We start from the raw sequence: 22,176 nt of genomic DNA on the forward strand, positions 1-22,176 counted from the left end.
AATGGACCAGCAAAATCTATGTGTAAGCGTTGCCAAGGGGCAGTGGCTTTTGGCCATGCAAAGAATTTCCGCGGTGGCGCGGATCGTTGTTCGGCACACGCCATGCAAGAAGAGCACATATTCGTAATCGCAGCATCGATGCCGAACCAAGTAAAGTGCTGACGAGCAAGTTGTTTCGTACGCACTATACCCCAATGTCCTTGGTGGAGAAGCTTTAAGACAGAGGACTGTAACGAATGTGGGACCACGACCCTAGACTGATCATTATCAGAACGCAACAACAAAACACCACGTCGTACAAAAAGTCTCTCCTTGTGAGCAAAAAATCGGCGAACCAACGGATCCTCGATCCGCGACTTTGCCAAGGGCCATTGCGTAGCAACAAAACGCAAAACGGTAGCAAGGACAGGGTCAGCAGCTGTGGCTGTAGCTACACGACGAAAATCAATCGGAAACGATTCGACCACGTCATCAGTTTCCGCATCAATGAACATGCAAGCAAGTTCGGAAGAATCGAATGCTTTATCCTCAGCAACTGGCAAACGGGACAACGCATCTGCGTTTCCGTGCTTGGCAGTGGACCGATACAAGATATCGTAGCGGTACTGCGAGAGGAAAATAGACCAGCGAATGAATTTCTGCTCTGTACGTGGAGGTACAGGCTTGTTCGGATGAAAAAGCGATGTCAAAGGCTTGTGGTCTGTGATGATGGTAAAGTGACGACCATACAAGAAATCGTGAAACTTTGTAACACCAAACACGAGAGCCAAAGCTTCTTTCTCTATCTGGGAATAATTGCGTTGCGCTGACGACAGCAATTTGGACGCAAAGGCAATAGGGCGATCATGCGAACCATCTTTGTGCGCAAGCACAGCACCGATCCCGAAATCCGATGCATCTACCATCAACAAAAGGGGTTTCTGGGGATCGAATGGCGTAAGGCAAGTATTTGAAAGCAACGCCGATTTCAAGTGGCGAAAGGCGCGTTCGCACTCCGTCGATCAGACGAACGGAACACCTTTACGGCGTAAGCGATGAAGCGGAGCTGAAATGGAAGAGGCATGAGGAAGAAATTTATGATAATAGTTAATTTTTCCCAACACACTCTGTAGCTGCTTCACATTTCGCGGCGAAGGCAAGTCCTGTATGGCACGGAGGTGCTCTGGACTCGGATGGATGCCTTGGGCATTAAGGACATGGCCCAGATATGGCAAGTCACGAGCAAAAAACACACATTTGTCCTTCCTCAAACGAAGACCATTCTGTCGCAAGACCTGAAATAATGTCCGGAGATTTTGTAAATGTTCCGCTTCTGTCTTTCCGGAGATCACTATATCGTCCAGATAGTTTGCTGCAGTAGGGACCGACGCACAAATAGTTTGTAAATATTGCTGAAACAATGCAGGGGCGGATGCACACCCGAATGGCAGTCTTTTGAATCTGTACAATCCAAGATGCGTGTTAACCACCAATACGCGCTGGGATTCGTCGTCCACCGGTATTTGCAAGTACGCATCTGCTAGGTCCAGCTTTGAAAAATATTTTCCCGGGCACAGTTTGTCAAAAAGATCTTCCGGGCGGGGCAAAGGAAAAGTAGCAGTCACTAGTTGTGGATTCACTGTTGCCTTGAAGTCCACGCAAAGTCTCAATTTTCCGGAAGGTTTTTGCAAAATTACTAAGGGTGAGGCCCAGAGAGAAGCCTGCACACGTTCAATGACACCTTGTGATTCTAAATCGTTTAATGTTCTTGCGACCTCATCACGCAATGCGTGGGGAACATTGCGCGCTCTGAAAAATTTCGGTTGCGGGTTGACTTTGAGTTCCAAATGTGCTTCATAGTTCTTCAGCGCAACCAAGGCCCGGTGCAAAAATGTCTGCAAATTCCTCACATAGTCGAAAAACACTGGCTGAAGGCACAGTCTGGTTCACTGATAGGACCTGATTTACGATAGACAAGTTAAACAATTGAAATAAATCTAAACCAAACAAGTTCACTGCAGCAGAAGAACGAAGGACGTAAAAAGACACAAGTTTTGTTTGTCCCTTGTATGTTGCAGGAAGGCTGCACTGTCCTAACACAGGGATATGCTGTCCTGAATAACTAGTGAGCTGAACTTTTGCGGCACGCAACGGCGGTGCGCCCAGTTGTTTGTACGTGGCGTGATTGAGCAATGAAACTGCAGCTCCGGTATCGAGCTGGAACGGTATCACTTGTCCGGCAAAGTCCAAATCTACAAAAAGTTTATTGTCTTGCTGACGACAAGAGCGATTGTTTTGTGCAACTTGAACAGACACTGGTACAGAAGCACTTGCAACGTGACGGGATTGCCGTCGACGTCGACGCACACGTTTTGTGGGACGAACACAGTCACTGTTAGAGAGAGGAACACTGGGCGGAGTGGCATTAACTACATGAATGTCCATGGGCGAAGGTTCCCGAGCCTGAGTGTCCTTGGTTCGATTCCGGCGCGAAGCAAAGGGCCTGGAATGGTTGGTAGTGTCCGATCGGAGCTTTTTCTGGCAAACACTTTGAACATGTCCTTTCGTATTACAGAAAAAGCAAATAGCTTGGCGTGACGGGCAATGTTCACGCGAATGTCTAGTTGCACACCGCGGGCATGATTTCAGCACTGCATTCGCTCGTTTTCGCGGGGCACGTGATGGTGCGCTTGGCGTGCGCGAAGGCTGTTTACAGTTCCTTGCAGCGCGCCCGGCGGGCCGGTTAATGCGACACACAGCTGGCGAAGTGGCAAATGATTCCTGAGCAAAGTTAAGTGTGTCTTGCCTATCCAATATGTCTATCACTTGTTGAAGGGAGGGATTAACTAGTTTCAAAATCTGTTCTCTTATGCGAACATCAGAAACGTTCTGTGCTATTGCATCACGCACCATTGTGTCTGAATAAGGAAGGCCACAGTCACATTCAAATGCGCAGTCCCTAGTAAGGCCTTGCAAAGTTGCAACCCACTCCCTATTAGTTTGACCGGCCGTACGCTTTGTACGAAAGAACGTATACCTTTTTGCAACTACATTAACTGTTTCTGTGAAATAGGCATCTAAAGCCGACACAATTTCGTCGTAGGACAGAGTTGCTACGTCGCGTCGGGGAAACAATTTCACTATCACACGGTACGTTTGCACGCCGACACAAGACAATAAGTGAGGCTGCCGCTCGTTACCTTGAATTCTGTAGGCGGCGAGATGGAATCCAAACTGGCGGGACCACTCGGTCCACGTTTCCTGATTTTGGTCAAACTGGCGAAACTGCGGGGCAACTGCATGTTGTGGCTGCGGTAGCTGTGAGGAAGCGGCGGCGGCCGCATCGTTTTGCAGCGCACGTTGACCCTGGACGAGCTGTCCAAGGGCATCCAATAACGCCTGCGTCTGCTGATTCTGCAAGCGATAAAATTCGGACAGTACATCTGGAGAATGTGGCGAAGTCATGACACAAGCAATTCAGAGCAAAGCAAGAAAAAAAAAGAACAATCCGTCAATCCGCGTCGCCAATGTTATGTGTCGACAGAAGTGCCGACACAGTGTTATTTTGAAGGGGCCGAATAGGCACGCTATAAGCTCACCCAGAATATCGTGAAGTCTGAAACAGGATGCTCAATGAATGCTAATAAGAAAAGTACGTTGCTTTGGGAATACTTAACTTTAATCCATCCTTTTGGTACACATCGTTTATGGTGAATACAAGTAAGACTCTCTCCAGATATGGTTAACTGCGCCTTGCTAGGTCGTAGCTATGGACTTAGCTGAAGGCTATTCTAACTGTCTCTCGGCAAATGAGAGGAAGGCTTCGTACGTCTAGTCGCTAGCAATGTCGTCCGTACAACTGGGGCGAGTGCTAGTCCGTCTTTCTAGACCTGCCATGTGGTGGCGCTAGGTCTGCAAGTACTGACAGTGGCGACACGAGGGTCCGACATGTACTAATGGACCGCGGCCGATTTAAGCTACCACCTAGCAAGTGTGGTGTCTGGCGGTGACACCACAAATACAACCAAATGGGGGTGCGGGGAAGAAAGATTCGAGTTCAGCAGCCTGCCCTAACGTACGTTCATAACATGCCATGATAGCAGGAGGAAAGGAATTTTAGTAACGATCGCCGTATTATCAAATGGGGTCCCATTTAGTAAAGGAAGGGGTTGCAGGCATGCAACGACCACCACCATGAAACAGCCAAAGACCAAGAAAGATGCTACTGTGCGTGAATCGCTAGGTAGCCTCCCGTACTGAAGGAATAAAACCCGCAAGACGCGAAACTATTCACAATGACCTATAAGGTTCCCTCTGGGCCGCAGGGCGCGAATCTACAGTGCACGTCGGCGATCATGCTTACCGAACTTCATCTCCTGGATGCGGCACCTCCGGTCTCCGGCACGGTCACACTAGAACTGCCCTACTGCCCCTTTGTCCACCATCCATCCGCGGAGGGCGGTTGGCGCCGACCCGCGAAAAACGGGCGCGCACCTGAACTGGCCAATCATAGGGCCGGAATTTCACAGGGAGGCGACCTCGCGACTTTAAAATCAGTTACAAAGTTGGTAAGGCAGGTTGGGGAACTGAGAACAGGAGAAACTTTGGCCACTACTGAACTTTCAAACACCACCACGTGCTACCCTGGCGATCGGAAAAAGGATAGGAAACGGGGAGCCATCATGGCTGCTAGGAAGACTGCTGCCCTCGCCCATAAATAAAGAAAATTCCGTGCACCAAGCTCCTCTCACAGATCAGTGTGAGACAAGCTGTAAAAATCGTCAAATAAATCAGGCAAGCCATAGAAATTATTAATATTACCTGAATTATTATTTTACCGAATACCAGCATGCGTGGATTAGAAATATGAAATGCGAGCACTGAATGGTGAATGAAGTGCACGTCTTTCAAAGTCTTCGAGCCACTCACATATTTGGGGACCAATCCCATATGCTCGTACCTTAGTTAGGAGTCTGCAGTGGGGCACCGAGTCAAACGCTTTCCGTAAGTCAAGGAATATGGCATCCGTCTGATAGCCTTCATCCATGGTTCGCAAGGTATCATGTGAAAAAAGGGCGAGTTGCTTTTCGCAGGAGCGATGCTTTCTAAAGCCGTACTGATACATGGACAGCAACTTTCAAGGAAATTCATTATATTCGAAATGAAAATATGTTTGATAATCCTGCAACAAACCGATGTTAAGGATATTCGTCTGTAATTTGGAGGATCCGTCCTTCTACCCTTCTTATATACAGGCGTCACCTGCGCTTTTTTCCAGTTGCTCGGGACTTTACGTTGGGCAAGAGATTCGCGATAAATGCAAGCTAAGTAAGGAGCTAATGCTGTAGAGTACTGAGACTTTAATGCTACCAAGTTTGGTCTTGGTATGGTAATTACTTTCCGTGTTACAGTGTGTTAAACAGGGAAATTTTAATTATAACCATCCGGTATATTTGACATAGAAATACCATATTTTTGGTCTATTTTAACTACCATGACTTAGATACTGCATACAGGAAAATTAAAGAGACATTTGGAGAAAAGAGAACCACTTGCATGATTATCAAGAGCTCAGATGAAAACCCAGTTGGTCCCCAGCTCGTGGTCGTGCTCGCTTCCCGCGCCCGGGTTCCCGGGTTCGATTCCCGGCGGGGTCAGGAATTTTCCTGCCTCGTGATGACTGGGTGTTGTGTGATGTCCTTAGGTTAGTTAGGTTTAAGTAGTTCTAAGTTCTAGGGGACTGATGACGTTAAGTCCCGTAGTGCTCAGAGCCATTTGAACCATTTTTTGAAATCCAGTTCTAAGCAAAGAAGGGAAAGCAGAAAGGTGGAAGGAGTACATAGAGGGTCTATACAAGGGCGATGTACTTGAGGACACTATTATGGAAATGGAAGAGGAAGTAGATGAGGATGAAATGGGAGATACGATACTGCGTGAAGAGTTTGACAGTGCACTGAAATACCTGTGTCGAAACAAGTCCCCGGGACTAGACAACATTCCATTAGAACTACTGACAGCCTTGGGAGAGACAGTCCTGATAAAATTCTACCATCCGGTGAGCAAGATGTATGAGACAGGCGAAATTCCCTCAGAATTCAAGAAGAATATAATAATTCCAATCCCAAAGAATGCAGGTGTTGACAGATGTGAAAATTAGCGAAATATCAGTTTCATAAGTCACAGTTAAAAATACTAACGCGAATTCTTTACAAACGAATGGAAAAACTGGTAGAAGCCAATCTCGGGGAAGATCAGTTTGTATTCCGTAGAAATATTGGAACACGCGAGGCAATACTGACCCTACGACTTATCTTAGAAGAAAGATTAAGGAAAGGCAAACCTACGTTTCTAGCATTTGTAGACTTAGGGAAAACTTTTGACAATGTTGACTGGAATACTCTCTTTCAAATTCTGAAGGTGGCAGGGTAAAATACAGGGAGCGATAGGCTATTTACAATTTGTACAGAAACCAGATGGCAGTTATAAGAGTCGAGGAACATGAAAGGGAAGCAGTGGTTGTGAAGGGAGTGAGACATGGTTGTAGCCTCTCCCCGATGCTATTCAATCTGTATATTGAGCAATCAGTAAAGGAAACATATAAAAATACGGAGTAGGGATTAAAATCCATGGAGAAGAAATAAAAACTTTGAGGTTCGCCTATGACATTGTAATTCTGTCAGGGACAGCAAAGGACTTGGAAGAGAAGTTGAACGGAATGGACAGTGTCTTGAAGGGAGGATATAAGATGAACATCAACAAAAGCAAAACAAGGATAATGGAATGTACTCGAATTAAATCGGGTGATGCTGAGGGAATTAGATCAGGAAATGAGACACGTAAAGTAGTAAAGGAGTTTTGCTATTTGGGGAGCAAAATAACTGATGATGGTCGAAGTAGAGAGGATATAAAATGGAGACTTGCAGTGGCAATGAAAGCGTTTCTAAAGAAGAGAAATTTGTTAACATCGAGTATTGATTTAAGTGTCAGGAAGTCGTTTCTGAAAGTATTTGTATGGAGTGTAGCCTTGTATGGAAGTGAAACATGGACGATAAATAGTTTAGACAAGAAGAGAATAGAAGCCTTCGAAATGTGGTGCTACAGAAGAATGCGGAAGATTAGATGGGTAGATCACACCACTAATGAGGAGGTATTGAATAGAATTGGGGAGAAGAGGAGTTTGTGGCACAACTTGACTAGAAGAAGGGACCGGTCGGTAGGACAAGTTCTGAGGTATCAAGGGATCACCAATTTGGTACTGGAGGGCATCGTGGAGAGTAAAAATCGTAGAGGGAGACCAAGAGATGAATACACTAAGCAGATTCAGAAGGATGTAGGCTGCAGTAGGTACTGGGAGATGAAGAATCTTGCACAGGATAGGGTAGCATGGAGAGCTGCATCAAACCAGTCTCAGGACTGAGGACCAAAACAGCAACAACAACAACAATGACTTACGTTAGCTGTTTGAGCGCATGGTAATAATTTTGTTCCATCTTAGCTCTCCAAACGACCTGTACGCTCTTTTAAAGGGGCGACCAATACTTTGTCCAGTTAGTTTGTATCACGATGTTCGTTGAGAGCGGTTACAGCCGGCTGCCTCTTGGTGCCCGCAGGTACCGGGAGAACATGAAGAAGCTGTCGGCGGTGTACCGGGAGCACCAGGCGGAGTCTCTGCCGCGGGCCGTCTGGTGGATAGAGTACCTGCTGCGGCACAACGGGGCGCCGCACCTGCAGAGCGCCGCCTCGCAGCTCAGCTGGTACCAGCTCCTCCTGCTGGACGTGCTCGCCTTGCTGCTGGCCGTGATGGCGGCTGCCGCCTACGCCGTTTACGCTCTGGCCAGATACGTCATTTCATTCGTGACCAAAACACCAAAAGTGAAGAAGCACTAAGTTTCTTAACGAACTTCATCTAATCATTCGGATCAGTTTCCAAAAGTGTATCAAGATGTTGACTCAGTCTACATCTCCATGTTGTGTTCTTCTCGCGTACATGCTGCGTTTTAAGTGTGTTATAGCACGAGGTCTAAACCCTAGAGCTCTCATTTATCTCGTCACTGTGATAGTATGAAAACCTGTTTCCGAATCAGCTGTGTCAGTAGTCCATGCTGAAGTAAATAAATCTAGTCATAGAATAGTATCAAATTCAGTTTCTGTAACACAGAGTAGTTTCATACGCAAATAAATTTTTGCCTTATGCACCGAAGCGGTCAGCGATTCATCACTTAATTAAGCCTACGTCAAACTCAAACAGTAGAGGAAAGGTGCCTAATATGAGACACACTTTTATAAACCCATTTGAAAGACCTTAAAGGAAATGCAATTGTATTTTTATGATGGTAATAAGATCTTGCATTATTTAATTTTATCATACAATTATCGTATTTGCAATAATAAACAATCTTTTAGAGTAGTTATTAAAACTGCACAAACAAGGCATTTCGTAGAAATGAGATCAAGGTTTCCTAATATGAGACAGTAATAATATTTTGCTGTAATTATTTTATTACATAATAATGACATATGAAAACAAATTTTTTACATGTTCATTCATTTCTGTTATCCTTCACTCATTTCACACTAGTTACGTTTATATTTACGGCATCTGGGGCAAACAAAATTGTCTTCTGTGACACCGCAGTCGTGAGCCCGCGATAACATTTCGGGCGCTGTGCCCATTTCTCCCAGTGTTCGCCTTCAGAAAAGCACCCAGTACAGAACAGACACTCTGCGTCATCGTCATCACTGCTGTCTGAATCCCCACTGTCATCAAGATGGACATCGGATGCCCAGTCACTAGACGACTCTTCTGCTTTAGGTCTACGATTGGACGATTTTCCACTCTTCTCCCTAAATAACTTTCTCGCTGCTTTCTTAGCTTCAGCCTCTGATTTCTTCTGTTTAGATTCTTGCAAACTGCTTCACATGAAGAGTTGAAGTTAGTAACGCAGCAGAGCACGAAAGCGATGTTTGACCTATTTGACTAACTCCAGGTGGATTTGCGATGTGTGGGAGAGGTCTGATGTCTGCCGGGCTGACAGCTTCACCATCAGTAGTTTCATTTTCCTTTTTGGCATCTCTTTCTTGAAGAGCGTTAGCATGGCGATGAATTGAAAATTCGTGTTCCCTAAAGATGTTTCTGTTGCATGGGATGAGACCAGTTTTTCTGAAGGCATTCACTGCTTCCACTGTTGCTGCTCGGTTGTAAGCTGCTCCAAATAACTTGGCAAACATCACGTTCGTGCTCTGCTCCGTTACTTGGCTATGTACCCGTGGTCTAGGGGTAGCATCTTTGATTCGTACTCAAAACGCCTTCGGTCCCGGGTTCGAATCCCGCCACTGCCTAAATTTTGATAAATAATCAGCATTGGCGGCCGAAGACTTCCGGCATAAGAAGTCAGCCTCATTCTGCCAACGGCTTTGTCAAAGAGGGCGGAGGAGCGGATAGAGGTTCAGGGCACTCTCTTGTCCTAGGGGTGGGAAATTGCCCCTAAAGGCGGAAGAATCAGCACTGATCAACGACATGAGGATGCAGAAGGCAATGGAAACCACTGCATTAAAGACACGTAACGTGTATTCACACGACATGTGGCCTGTATTTGAAGAAGTGTCATGATGATCTCAGCATTGGCAAAAGATTCCGGAATAGTCCCCCATTCGGATCTCCGGGAGGGGACTGCCAAGGGGGAGGTTACAATGAGAAAAAGATTGAATAATCAACGAAAGGATAACGTTCTATGAGTCGGGGCGTGGAATGTCAGAAGCTTGAACGTGGTAGGGAAACTAGAAAATCTGAAAAGGGAAATACAAAGGCTCAATCTAGATATAGTAGGGGTCAGTGAAGTGAAGTGGAAGGAAGACAAGGATTTCTGGTCAGATGAGTATCGGGTAATATCAACAGCAGCAGAAAATGGTATAACAGGTGTAGGATTCGTTATGTCTTGTGACAGCCAGAGCGAGAGCACCAGCAGCAGCGAGTACTGTTTGTATAAAGCGTTTATTTTGCATTTTGTTTACGACCTCCCACTAAGGAAGGGATTCTATTTGTGTTTATCTGCTCTGCATAGTAACTAACAGTTCTTGATAAAACTTTACGTAGTTTTCGTGTTAGATTTCTTAGTGTTTTCTTGATCGTTTAGAACAGAAAGCGCCCTAAAACCGTCTTTGTTTGTTTCGCGGCCGTTAGCCACTAGTCACTTGAATCAGCAGTTGTCTTGTGACAGCCAGAGCGAGAGCACCAGCAGCAGCGAGTACTGTTTGTATAAAGCGTTTTTGTACTTATTTGCTGCGCTTAGCTTTTAAATAGTTTTTCTGGGAAAACCTAGCGTAGTTTTCGCGTCTCGTATTTCAGTGAGTGTTTCTTGATTATCAGAGTAGCTCATCAGAAGATTATCTTGGGAATTTGTCACCGTATAGGGTAGGGTAAACATAGTCATGTGTAGGGACTGTGGTGGTTGTGAGCGGACGCAAGGAGAATTGGCCACTCTTCGGGGGCAGGTGGAGGCTTTGTCTGTTAGGCTCATCGAGCTCGAGGCGCAGGCGTCGGCTCGTAGTGGCGTTGGGGCAACTGTGGTGAGACCTATGCCTACTTCGGTGGCCTTGGAATCACATGGAACCCCTGATGTCGCTGCGTCTTCCGGCAGTGAGCATCTTACCGGTCAGCCATCACTCCAGGGTGAATGGCGGACAGTGGTGGGCTCGCGCGTGCCTGGCCGAAAGGCGAAGGTGGGATCTGGCCGCGTGGCAGCTGCCTTACCCCTTTCCAACAGGTACGGGGTGCTTCCTAGTGGTGATGACATCGTTTCCGAGCCACCACAGGATGCCTCGCCTGTTGGGCCAGTGGCCGATTCTCCGGCAAGGTCCCGACAGTCACAGAGGGCGGGCCTATTAGTTATAGGGAGCTCCAACGTTAGGCGGGTTATGGAGCCCCTCAGGAAAATAGCGGGTAGGTCGGGGAAGAATGCCAGTGTGCACTCGGTGTGCTTGCCGGGGGGTCTCGTCCGTAATGTGGAGGAGGCCCTTCCGGCAGCTATTGAACGCACTGGGTGTGACCGGCTGCAGATAGTAGCACATGTCGGAACGAATGACGCCTGCCGCTTGGGTTCTGAGGCCATCCTTGGTTCCTTCCGGCGGCTGGCTGATTTGGTGAAGACAACCAGCATCGCACGCGGAGTGCAAGCTGAGCTTAATATCTGCAGCATAGTGCCCAGAGTCGATCGCGGTCCTCTGGTTTGGAGCCGTGTGGAGGGTCTAAACCAGAGGCTCAGACGACTCTGCGACTATAATGGTTGCAAATTCATCGACCTCCGTTATTGGGTGGAGAACTGTAGGGCCCCCCTAGACAGGTCAGGCGTGCACTACACACCGGAAGCAGCTACTAGGGTAGCAGAGTACGTGTGGTGTGCACACGGCGGTTTTTTAGGTTAGAGGGACCCCCCCTTGGGCGAAACGATAAAATACCTGACGGCTTACCAGAGAGGACATTATCATCGTTGATAAAGAACGTCCGTCCTCTGAGACCGAAAACAGGAAAAGTTAACGTAATATTGGTAAACTGCAGGAGTATCCAGGGCAAGGTTCCTGAATTAGTATCTCTTATTGAAGGAAATAGTGCGCATATAGTATTAGGAACGGAAAGTTGGTTAAAACCGGAAGTGAACAGTAACGAAATCCTAGACACAGAATGGAATATATACCGCAAGGATAGGATAAACGCCAATGGTGGAGGAGTATTTATAGCAGTAAAGAATTCAATAATATCCAGTGAAGTTATTAGCGAATGCGAATGTGAAATAATCTGGGTTAAGCTAAGTATCAAAGGTGGGTCAGATATGATAGTCGGATGCTTCTATAAACCACCTGCATCAGCAACCTTAGTAGTTGAGCGCCTCAGAGAGAACCTGCAGAACGTCGTGAAGAAGTTTCGTGATCATACTATTGTAATAGGGGGAGACTTCAATCTACCAGGTATAGAATAGGATAGTCACACAATCAGAACTGGAGCCAGGGACAGAGACTCTTGTGACATTATCCTGACTGCCTTGTCCGAGAATTACTTCGAGCAGATAGTTAGAGAACCAACTCGTGAAGCTAACGTTTTAGACCTCATAGCAACAAATAGACCGGAACTTTTCGACTCCGTGAATGTAGAAGAGGGTATCAGTGATCATAAGTCAGTGGTTGCATCAATGACTACAAGTGTAATAAGAAATGCCAAGAAAGGAAGGAAAATATATTTGCTTAACAAGAGTGATAGGGCACAAATCGCAGAATATCTGAGTGACCACCATCAAACGTTCATTTCTGAGGAAGAGGATGTGGAACAAAAATGGAAAAAATTCAGAAACATCGTCCAGTACGCCTTAGATAAGTTCGTACCGACTAAGGTCCAAAGCGAGGGGAAAGATCCACCGTGGTATAACAATCATGTACGAAAGGTACTACGGAAACAAAGAAAGCTTCATCATAGGTTTAAGAGTAGTCGAATCATAGCTGATAAGGAAAAGCTGAACGAAGCGAAAAAGAGCGTAAAGAGAGCAATGAGAGAAGCATTCAACGAATTCGAACATAAAACATTGGCAAACAATCTAAACAAGAACCCTAAAAAGTTTTGGTCATATGTAAAATCGGTAAGCGGATCTAAATCCCCTATTCAGTCACTCGTTGACCACGATGGCACCGAAACAGAGGACGACCGAAGAAAGGCAGAAATACTGAATTCAGTGTTCCGAAACTGTTTCACTGCGGAAAATCGTAACACGGTCCCTGACTTCAGCCGTCGCACGGACGCCAAAATGGAAAATATTGAAATAAACGATATCGGAATTGAAAAACAACTGCTATCACTTAGTAGCGGAAAAGCATCCGGACCAGACGAGATACCCTTAAGATTCTACAGTGATTATGCTAAAAAACTTGCCCCCTTTCTATCAGCAATTTATCGTAGATCGCTGGAAGAACGTAAAGTACCTAGCGACTGGAAGAAAGCGCAGGTCGTTCCCATTTTCAAGAAGGGTCAGAAATCAGATGCGAATAATTATAGGCCTATTTCGCTTACGTCAATCTGTTGTAGAATAATGGAACATGTTTTGTGTTCTCGTATTATGACGTTCTTAGATAATACAAATCTCCTTCATCATAACCAACATGGATTCCGCAAACAGAGATCATGTGAAACTCAGCTCGCCCTATTTGCCCAAGAAATTCACAGTGCCGAAGACACTGGCGAGCAGATTGATGCCGTATTCCTGGACTTCAGGAAGGCATTTGATACGGTTCCGCACTTACGTTTAGTGAAAAAAATACGAGCTTACGGAATATCGGACCAGGTTTGTGATTGGATTCAGGATTTCCTAGAAGAAAGAACACAACATGTCATTCTTAACGGTTCAAAATCTGCAGATGTAGAGGTAATTTCGGGAGTACCTTTATTTGATAGGACCTTTATTGTTTACAATATACATAAATGACTTAGTTGACAACATCGGTAGCTCCGTGAGGCTATTTGCAGATGACACGGTTGTCTACAAGAAAGTAGCAACATCAGAAGACTCGTACGTACTCCAGGAAGACCTGCAGAGGATTAATGCATGGTGCGACAGCTGGCAGCTTTCCCTAAACGTAGATAAATGTAATATAATGCGCATACATAGGGGCAGAAATCCATTCCAGTACGATTATGCCATAGGTGGTAAATCATTGGAAGCGGTAACGACCGTAAAATACTTAAGAGTTACTATCCGGAGCGATCTGAAGTGGAATGATCACATAAAACAAATAGTGGGAAAAGCAGGCGCCAGGTTGAGATCCATAGGAAGAATTCTAAGAAAATGTGACTCATCGACGAAAGAAGTAGCTTACAAAACGCTTGTTCGTCCGATTCTTGAGTATTGCTCTTCAGTATGGGACCCTTACCAGGTTGGATTGATAGAAGAGATAGACATGATCCAGCGAAAAGCAGCGCGATTCGTCATGGGAACATTTAGTCAGCGCGAGAGCGTTACGGAGATGCTGAACAAGCTCCAGTGGCGGACACTTCAAGAAAGGCGTTACGCAATACGGAGAGGTTTATTATCGAAATTACGAGAGAGCACATTCCGGGAAGAGATGGGCAACATATTACTACCGCCCACATATATCTCGCGTAATGATCACAACGAAAAGATCCGAGAAATTAGAGCAAATACGGAGACTTACAAGCAGTCGTTCTTCCCACGCACAATTCGTGAATGGAACAGGGAAGGGGGGATCAGATAGTGGTACAATAAGTACCCTCCGCCACACACCGTAAGGTGGCTCGCGGAGTATAGATGTAGATGTAGATGTAGAATAGGAAGGTAGGGCAGAGGGTGTGTTACTGTGAACAGTTCAGTGACCGGGTTGTTCTAATCAGAATCGACAGCGGACCAACACCGACAACGATAGTTCAGGTATACATGCCGACGTCGCAAGCTGAAGATGAACAGATAGAGAAAGTGTATGAGGATATTGAAAGGGTAATGCAGTATGTAAAGGGGGACGAAAATCTAATAGTCATGGGCGACTGGAATGCAGTTGTAGGGGAAGGAGTAGAAGAAAAGGTTACAGGAGAATATGGGCTTGGGACAAGGAATGAAAGAGGAGAAAGACTAATTGAGTTCTGTAACAGGTTTCAGCTAGTAATAGCGAATACCCTGTTCAAGAATCACAAGAGGAGGAGGTATACTAGGAAAAGGCCGGGAGATACGGGAAGATTTCAATTAGATTACATCATGGTCAGACAGATTCCGAAATCAGATACTGGATTGTAAGGCGTACCCAGGAGCAGATATAGACTCAGATCACAATATAATAGTGATGAAGAGTTGGCTGAAGTTCAAGACATTAGTCAGGAAGAATCAATACGCAAAGAAGTGGGATACGGAAGTACTAAGGAATGACGAGATACGTTTGAAGTTCTCTAACTAAAGAATAGCGCAGTAGGCAGTACAGTTGAAGAGGAATGGACATCTCTAAAAAGGGCCATCACAGAAGTTGGGAAGGAAAACATAGGTACAAAGAAGGTAGCTGCGAAGAATCCATGGGTAACAGAAGAAATACTTCAGTTGATTGATGAAAGGAGGAAGTACAAACATGTTCCGGGAAAATCAGGAACACAGAAATACAAGTCGCTGAGGAATGAAATAAATAGGAAGTGCAGGGAAGCTAAGACGAAATGGCTGCAGGAAAAATGTGAAGACATCGAAAACGATATGATTGTCGGAAGGACAGACTCAGCATACAGGAAAGTCAAAACAACCTTTGGTGACATTAAAAGCAACGGTGGTAACATTAAGAGTGCAACAGGAATTCCACTGTTAAATGCAGAGGAGAGAGCAGATAGTTGGAAAGAATACATTGAAAGCCTCTATGAGGGTGAAGATTTGTCTGATGTGATAGAAGAAGACACGGGAGTCGATTTAGAAGAGATAGGGGATCCAGTATTAGAATCGGAATTTAAAAGAGCTTTGGAGGACTTACGGTCAAATAAGGCAGAAGGGATAGATAACATTCCATCAGAATTTCTAAAATCATTGGGGGAAGTGGCAACAAAACGACTATTCACGTTGGTGTGTAGAATATATGAGTCCGGCGATATACCATCTGACTTTCGGAAAAGCATCATCCACACAATTCCGAAGACGGCAAGAGTTGACAAGTGCGAGAATTATCGCACAATCAGCTTAACAGCTCACGCATCGAAGCTGCTTACAAGAATAATATACAGAAGAATGGGAAAGAAAATTGAGAATGCGCTAGGTGACGATCAGTTTGGCTTTAGGAAAAGTAAAGGGACGAGAGAGGCAATTCTGACGTTACGGCTAATAATGGAAGCAAGGCTAAAGAAAAATCAAGACACTTTCATAGGATTTGTCAACCTGGAAAAAGCGTTCGACAATATAAAATGGTGCAAGCTGTTCGAGATTCTGAAAAAAGTAGGGGTAAGCTATAGGGAGAGACGGGTCATATACAATATGTACAACAACCAAGAGGGAATAATAAGAATGGGCGATCAAGAACGAAGTGCTCGTATTAATAAGGGTGTAAGACAAGGCTGTAGCCTTTCGCCCCTACTCTTCAATCTGTACATCGAGGAAGCAGTGATGGAAATTAAAGAAAGGTTCAGGAGTGGAATTAAAATACAAGGTGAAAGGATATGAATGATACGATTCGCTGATGACATTGCTATCCTGAGTGAAGGTGAAGAAGAATTGAATGATCTGCTGAACGGAATGAACAGTCTAATGAGTACACAGTATGGTTTGAGAGTAAATCGGAGAAAGACGAAGGTAATGAGAAGTAGTAGAAATGAGAACAGCGAGAAACTTAACATCAGGATTGATGGTCACGAAGTCAATGAAGTTAAGGAATTCTGCTACCTAGGCAGTAAAATAACCAATGACGGACGGAGCAAGGAGGACATCAAAAGCAGACTCGCTATGGCAAAAAAGGCATTTCTCGCCAAGAGAAGTCTACTAATATCAAATACCGGCCTTAATTTGAGGAAGAAATTTCTGAGGATGTACATCTGGAGTACAGCATTGTATGGTAGTGAAACATGAACTGTGGGAAAACTGGAACAGAAGCGAATCGAAGCATTTGAGATGTGGTGCTATAGACGAATGTTGAAAATTAGGTGGACTGATAAGGTAAGGAATGAGGAGGTTCTACGCAGAATCGGAGAGGAAAGGAATATGTGGAAAACACTGATAAGGAGAACGGACAGGATGATAGGACATCTGCTAAGACATGAGGGAATGACTTCCACGGTACTAGAGGGAGCTGTAAAGGGCAAAAACTGTAGAAGAAGACAGAGATTGGAATACGTCAAGCAAATAATTGAGGACGTAGGTTGCAAGTGCTACTGTGACATGAAGAGGTTAGCACAGGAAAGGAATTCGTGGCGGGCCGCATCAAACCAGTCAGTAGACTGATGAAAAAAAAAAAAATTAATAATGAGGTCATAACACGACCTGGGTTCCTTGCCAACCACGTTTCTATCTCTTGGGCGTAGTAGGTTTTTAAAGGCCCCATATATCCGACGTCAAGTGGCTGCATTTTATGCGTTGAGTGACGTGGAAAACATACAACATGAACATTGTTTTCACATGCTTTATCTAACACATAGAGACTCTTTGTTTGGGAATAATGCCCATCAAGAATCAAAATGACAGGGTCATTTGAAGATGGCTTTACATGACTCACAAAATGATCAAACCACTCAGTAAAAATGTGAGTTTGTATCCAGCCACTTGGATGACAAGCTGATATTGGTCCTGCAGGTGCACCATCCATCAAGTTCCAGAAAACATTCCAATTTCTGATCATAAGACTAGTCAAAGTAATCCCTTTTATCATAATTTAATCGAATTAAAATAAACGCAGTTGCCAAAATTTTACTACAATAAATGATGAAATATTGTTATCTCATGATAGTATTGCGTAAATTACATATAAAAAATCGTGAGAGAACGAGGTCCCCCAATATGCGATAGGTATCGTAATACGCGACACCTCCATGCTATCGCATTTTAGGAATTTCGCCGTCTTACACAAAGAATCACATACTTGCTAACAACGTTCGTTGGAAAATGAACCTAATTGTCAATAATTATAGGTAATACCGTTACAAATAACAACAATAAAAGAGTGCAGTAACATCCACTCACCTCTAACCTGAAATATTGTCTCAACACCGATGTCGCAAAAACTCCAAACACAAGAAATTGTGTATCAACCTCTACGTACTGTGTCCGGCTCAACTATGGCTTCCTACTCGCTGTGTCTTCGTCTGGCACACAATAGACGTGTTTAAGAAACTCTCCACCAGAGTGCAACCCTTAACATAAGCACAGTCGGGGTGTCTCATATTAGGGAACTATCGCATAATAGGCACCTTCCCTCTACCATAGATCGTTATTTTTCTCAGGATATTTTTTGGGATGTGACAATTTACTTTACAGATCCCTTCTATGTAGAATATCCATTCAGCGGGGTGGCTTTTCGGTGGGTACGAAAAATGAAATGATGTGCAGATAATATTCAATGGGATCGAAAAGTTGCATACCATTTTCCACGCAACTCAATATGTATGCAACTCTCGCTACATTTTTCTAACTCACATATGTCATAAATTTTTAGACAACGTAGTTGTGTGGAGATAGCAGCGATTGGTTTACTTATAATTAATTAATGAGAATGACAGTCACAATCGCATTATTTATTTTGTTGTCAACCGGTTTCAACCCGCGATGGGGTCATCTTCAGGGCAACTTAACACCATTTGGTCGCTCGCTGGAGTCGTCTCCCTGCCTGTGCACGGTGTTACCAACCGTGCACAGGCAGGGAGACGACTCCAGCGAGCGACCAAATGGTGTTAAGTTGCCCTGAAGATGACCCCATCGCGGGTTGAAACCGGTTGACAACAAAATAAATAATGCGATTGTGACTGTCATTCTCATTAATTCACATATGTCAAATCGCAGGAACTTATCATTAACTGATTCATTCCTAAGATGAGTGCATAACTAAGATTTCGTGAAGATGGTTCGTCTAAGCAAAGCACATTGATCACAAACTGTAAGAAATGTTTCAGTTATGAACCAGACGGAAGAGAGCACGCCCATTGGAATTCCGCGGTTAGCCAGCAGCGTCATACTTTCCCTCAGACGTTCAGTTGTGTGTGAGATCTTATGGGGCTTAACTGCTAATGTCATCAGTCCCTAAGCTTACACACTACTTAAAGTAAATTATGCTAAGGAAAAACACACACGCCCATGCCCGAGGGAGGACTCGAACCTCCGCCGGGACCATACTTTCCCTCGTATGTTTGTTTCGCCCCTTTCTTCCGACCCCTGCACACACTGCCTGTTGCACTCAAGTAATTTCCCGAAGGTCGTTCCTATAAACAAAGAAACTTTGACGTTCATTATTAGGTAAACCGTTGCATGTTATACATGATCTGTCGAGTCAAACTTGCACTCTTCCCAGTGTCATTTTTGTGCTACGACTCTTCAAGTTGACACACATTCCCCACGATTAACCAGTGTAACAAATCCTGCCTCTAAGTAGAATCGTGTATGAAGCTTTTGAGGCTACACGACATGGAATCTCTTTTGTTGGGTTTGCAGTTTTGTTAAACAAGGTCGAGGGTAGGCTAGGTGTTCAGCCACAAGCTTGGCGATCCTGACAGGACCTAAAAGCAGTCAGCACACACTCTGTAAAGATTTGTAACTGGGTCTCCACCCATTGCGGCAACTGAGTCTCTTTGAGTGTGAAACTCTACTCTCAAATCGAAGAAGTGAGAAAAAAGTTTCTTACTGCAGTCATGCGCAATGTATTCTGAGTACGAAGGAGTCTTTAGTAGACTGGCAGGAGACAGCAGTCAGATTAGACAGGGCACCAATCATCCTGAAGGATGCACAGGAGAAAGTCATCACAGACTCCAACCCACTAATTCCTTGTTGTCCTCTGGAATCATTACTTCACCATGAGAGCTCTTGGACACTCTCACCGTCCTGGCAAAATCTGCAGCCCCTGACGTGAGTATGACTGAACAGTAGGGGAGAAGCCAGCCTGGATGTGGATACAACGGAACTCAGAGCTGTCGGTACCAAATGACCTCATGACAGCCCTCCTACCGTAAATGGCTGACTCCATGCTGCTAATGATAAGATGTAATAAAGTAATTAACTGTAATTTTGCAACTATTAATAGCTAGTTAGTAATAATCGCAATTTGAAAATCTCAGCAACAATTTTAAGGGCATTAGTAAACGACATGAAGATAAGAAAATACTATTGCGCCCCTCCCTAGTCTGTGGCCTATGAAGTAAGAAGACACGTGCAGAGTGCAAGAGTGTTCAATCTGAAAGTTGGCAAAGCGGAAGAAGCTAGCCCGCACCTATGAAGGGTGAAGGCTTCCATCGACGTTGATAATCTCCCAGAATTGACAGCTCTGGCTACACTCTTTCAACAGCTGACTAAACAAAAAGATCAGAACAAAATAAGTCATCGCCAGACAATAGCGACACCTGTGTCGGTGTGGGGAGTCACCTTTGTGTGACTGTGGAGCCTGGGGGGGGGGGGGGGCACTCCTGAGCTTGTGATCTATGAGTGGCCTATACATGACAACGTGGCAGCCCAGTTGAGATGTCAACTACCAAGCCATGACACCCATCAGCTGTTAAGACATATGAAAACCTTCGGGATCCTCAGTAGCTTGGCTACAAGGTATTCGCTAAAATCTGAAGGCAATGCTTGAGCTATAACCAATGAAGGTAAAACTAACAAGAGAAATTCCTACACACTTGCCCTGTACTGCCAGGGCATGGACTGGCTGACCGCGATTTGTTGTCTCTTCTGTGGTGGGTGTGCTACTGTTTGAGAAGTACTGGCCAGCAGGCTCTCATAAGTATCTCCTCAAATCAGGGACTCAGTCTGGATGTAGTGAGTTGTTCTCAAATCGCCAACATTCTGTGTACACGTCTGTATATATGGTGCCAACCGCCACCATCTCCAAATGCTGACTTCGGGACAGATTACTGCAGCACCTTATGGGCTATTCCGTCATCATCCACAGACAACTTCCAGTGCTGGGGATCATATATAGATCACTTAGTGCCTTCGGGCCGCTGGCTCTTCCTGTGGGTGACTAATTCCACTTGTGGCCACATTCTCTAATGGAACATATGTTCGAGCCCGGGCTGGAACATGCCCTTGTGCAGCGGTTCCTGAAGGCTTCCATCGACGCTGATAATAACCCAGGATGGACACACGCCTCCGACAGCTATCGTGTTGGGGGCTACGGCCCTTTTCTTTCTTTTTTTAAATTCTAAATTCTTTATTCATAACAATGCTGATGATACATCAATAACTCACTACCTAACTGACTAGTGCATCCTACGAATTTACAATAGAGTTAACATGCAGCTAATATCTGGTAGTATTAATACAGTTTATTCTAATGGGCATGCTACTGTGCTAGTTACTCTGCTGAGAACTACAACTGAACTACTCTCCTACTGTAGTACACTACCTGCAGCGTTACAGGTGCGCTAGCAAACTACAAGCCTACTATTTTGGCCCTGCCCACCGAGATAACTCAAGTGGGCATGCCACCGGCACTGGGCTAGTCCTAAGAACTTGACTGCCACTGTGGGATACTAACTACTGCTTTCAAAAACCCATTTCTACTAAACTACTCTATTACACACTATCTTTAAAAAAAAAACAGTACAATTTCCTTCGTAGGTGAAAAATGCGCCTCCCTCCTAGTCCGTGACGTGGAGGATTCCGACCATAATGGCGGTCAGACAGTCCACGCCTTGGCAGTACAGGGCGAGTGTTTAGGAACTTCTCTTGTCAATTTTACCTTCAATGGTTATCCCTCAAGTATTCCCTTCATATTTTAGCGGATACCTCGTTAGCCAAGCTGTTGAGGAACCCGAAGGTTTTCATGTCTTACCTGGTGTCATGGTTTGGTAGTTGACGTCCCAATTCGAGTGCCACGTTGTAATGTAAGGGGCACTCATAGATCACATGGTCAGCAGTGCCCTTCCAGGCTCCGCAGTCACACAAAGGTGTTTCTCGCTTCCCAAACTGGCACAGGTATGTTGGATAGGGCCCATGTCCCATGAGAAAGTGCAACAGGCCTCTGGTAGGTTCAAAATACTTCAGTTTCATCCGTTCCCTAATGCTTGGCAAAAACTGTTATGTTCTAAACTGGTGTCATCGGTCTCCCAGTTCTCTTGCCAAGGCTCCTCCCCTCGCCATCTCAAAGAAATTCTGTCCCCTACTTGAACCCCCATGATCCCAGCTATCGTTTCAATTTGCCCCCTCTTCATCAAATACCAGGCTACCTGATCTTTTATTTTAATGCCATTATGACTGGCAAGACCCCTCCCAGACTTGTCCTATATGCACCGATTAAATGTAGTAGCATATTCCGTTGCACTCTTCGCATGGTCATGGCAAGCATGGCCCTTGTGCGCCTGTGTGCCCAAACTACAGTGATCTCTTCTTCTTTGTCTCAAGGTGTGTGGCGAATTCCGTTTCTCATCAATGAGACTCCCAGGTATAAGGCCTCGCGACGCCGAAGAACTGGCAAGCCATCGATTCTTATGGTTGGGTTTCTAATTAACTGTCCCTTTAACAACAGATAGGTAGATTTATGTTGGACTATCCT

The 22,176-nt window shown here is 45.0% G+C and overlaps 1 protein-coding gene across 1 annotated transcript in view; it reads left to right on the forward strand.

The window, feature by feature from the left end:
* LOC126177153 (UDP-glucosyltransferase 2-like) overlaps window positions 1-8,442 on the forward strand; it is a 115,385-nt gene extending 106,943 nt beyond the window's left edge. The window contains exon 7 of the mRNA XM_049924429.1: window positions 7,590-8,442. Coding sequence (XP_049780386.1) covers window positions 7,590-7,866 — 277 coding nt within the window. The 3' untranslated portion in view covers window positions 7,867-8,442. The remainder of the gene's footprint in view (window positions 1-7,589) is intronic.
* Window positions 8,443-22,176: the final 13,734 nt, after the last annotated feature.

Source organism: Schistocerca cancellata, chromosome 3 (assembly GCF_023864275.1).
Source record: "Schistocerca cancellata isolate TAMUIC-IGC-003103 chromosome 3, iqSchCanc2.1, whole genome shotgun sequence".
NCBI classification, from domain to species: Eukaryota; Metazoa; Arthropoda; class Insecta; order Orthoptera; family Acrididae; genus Schistocerca; species Schistocerca cancellata.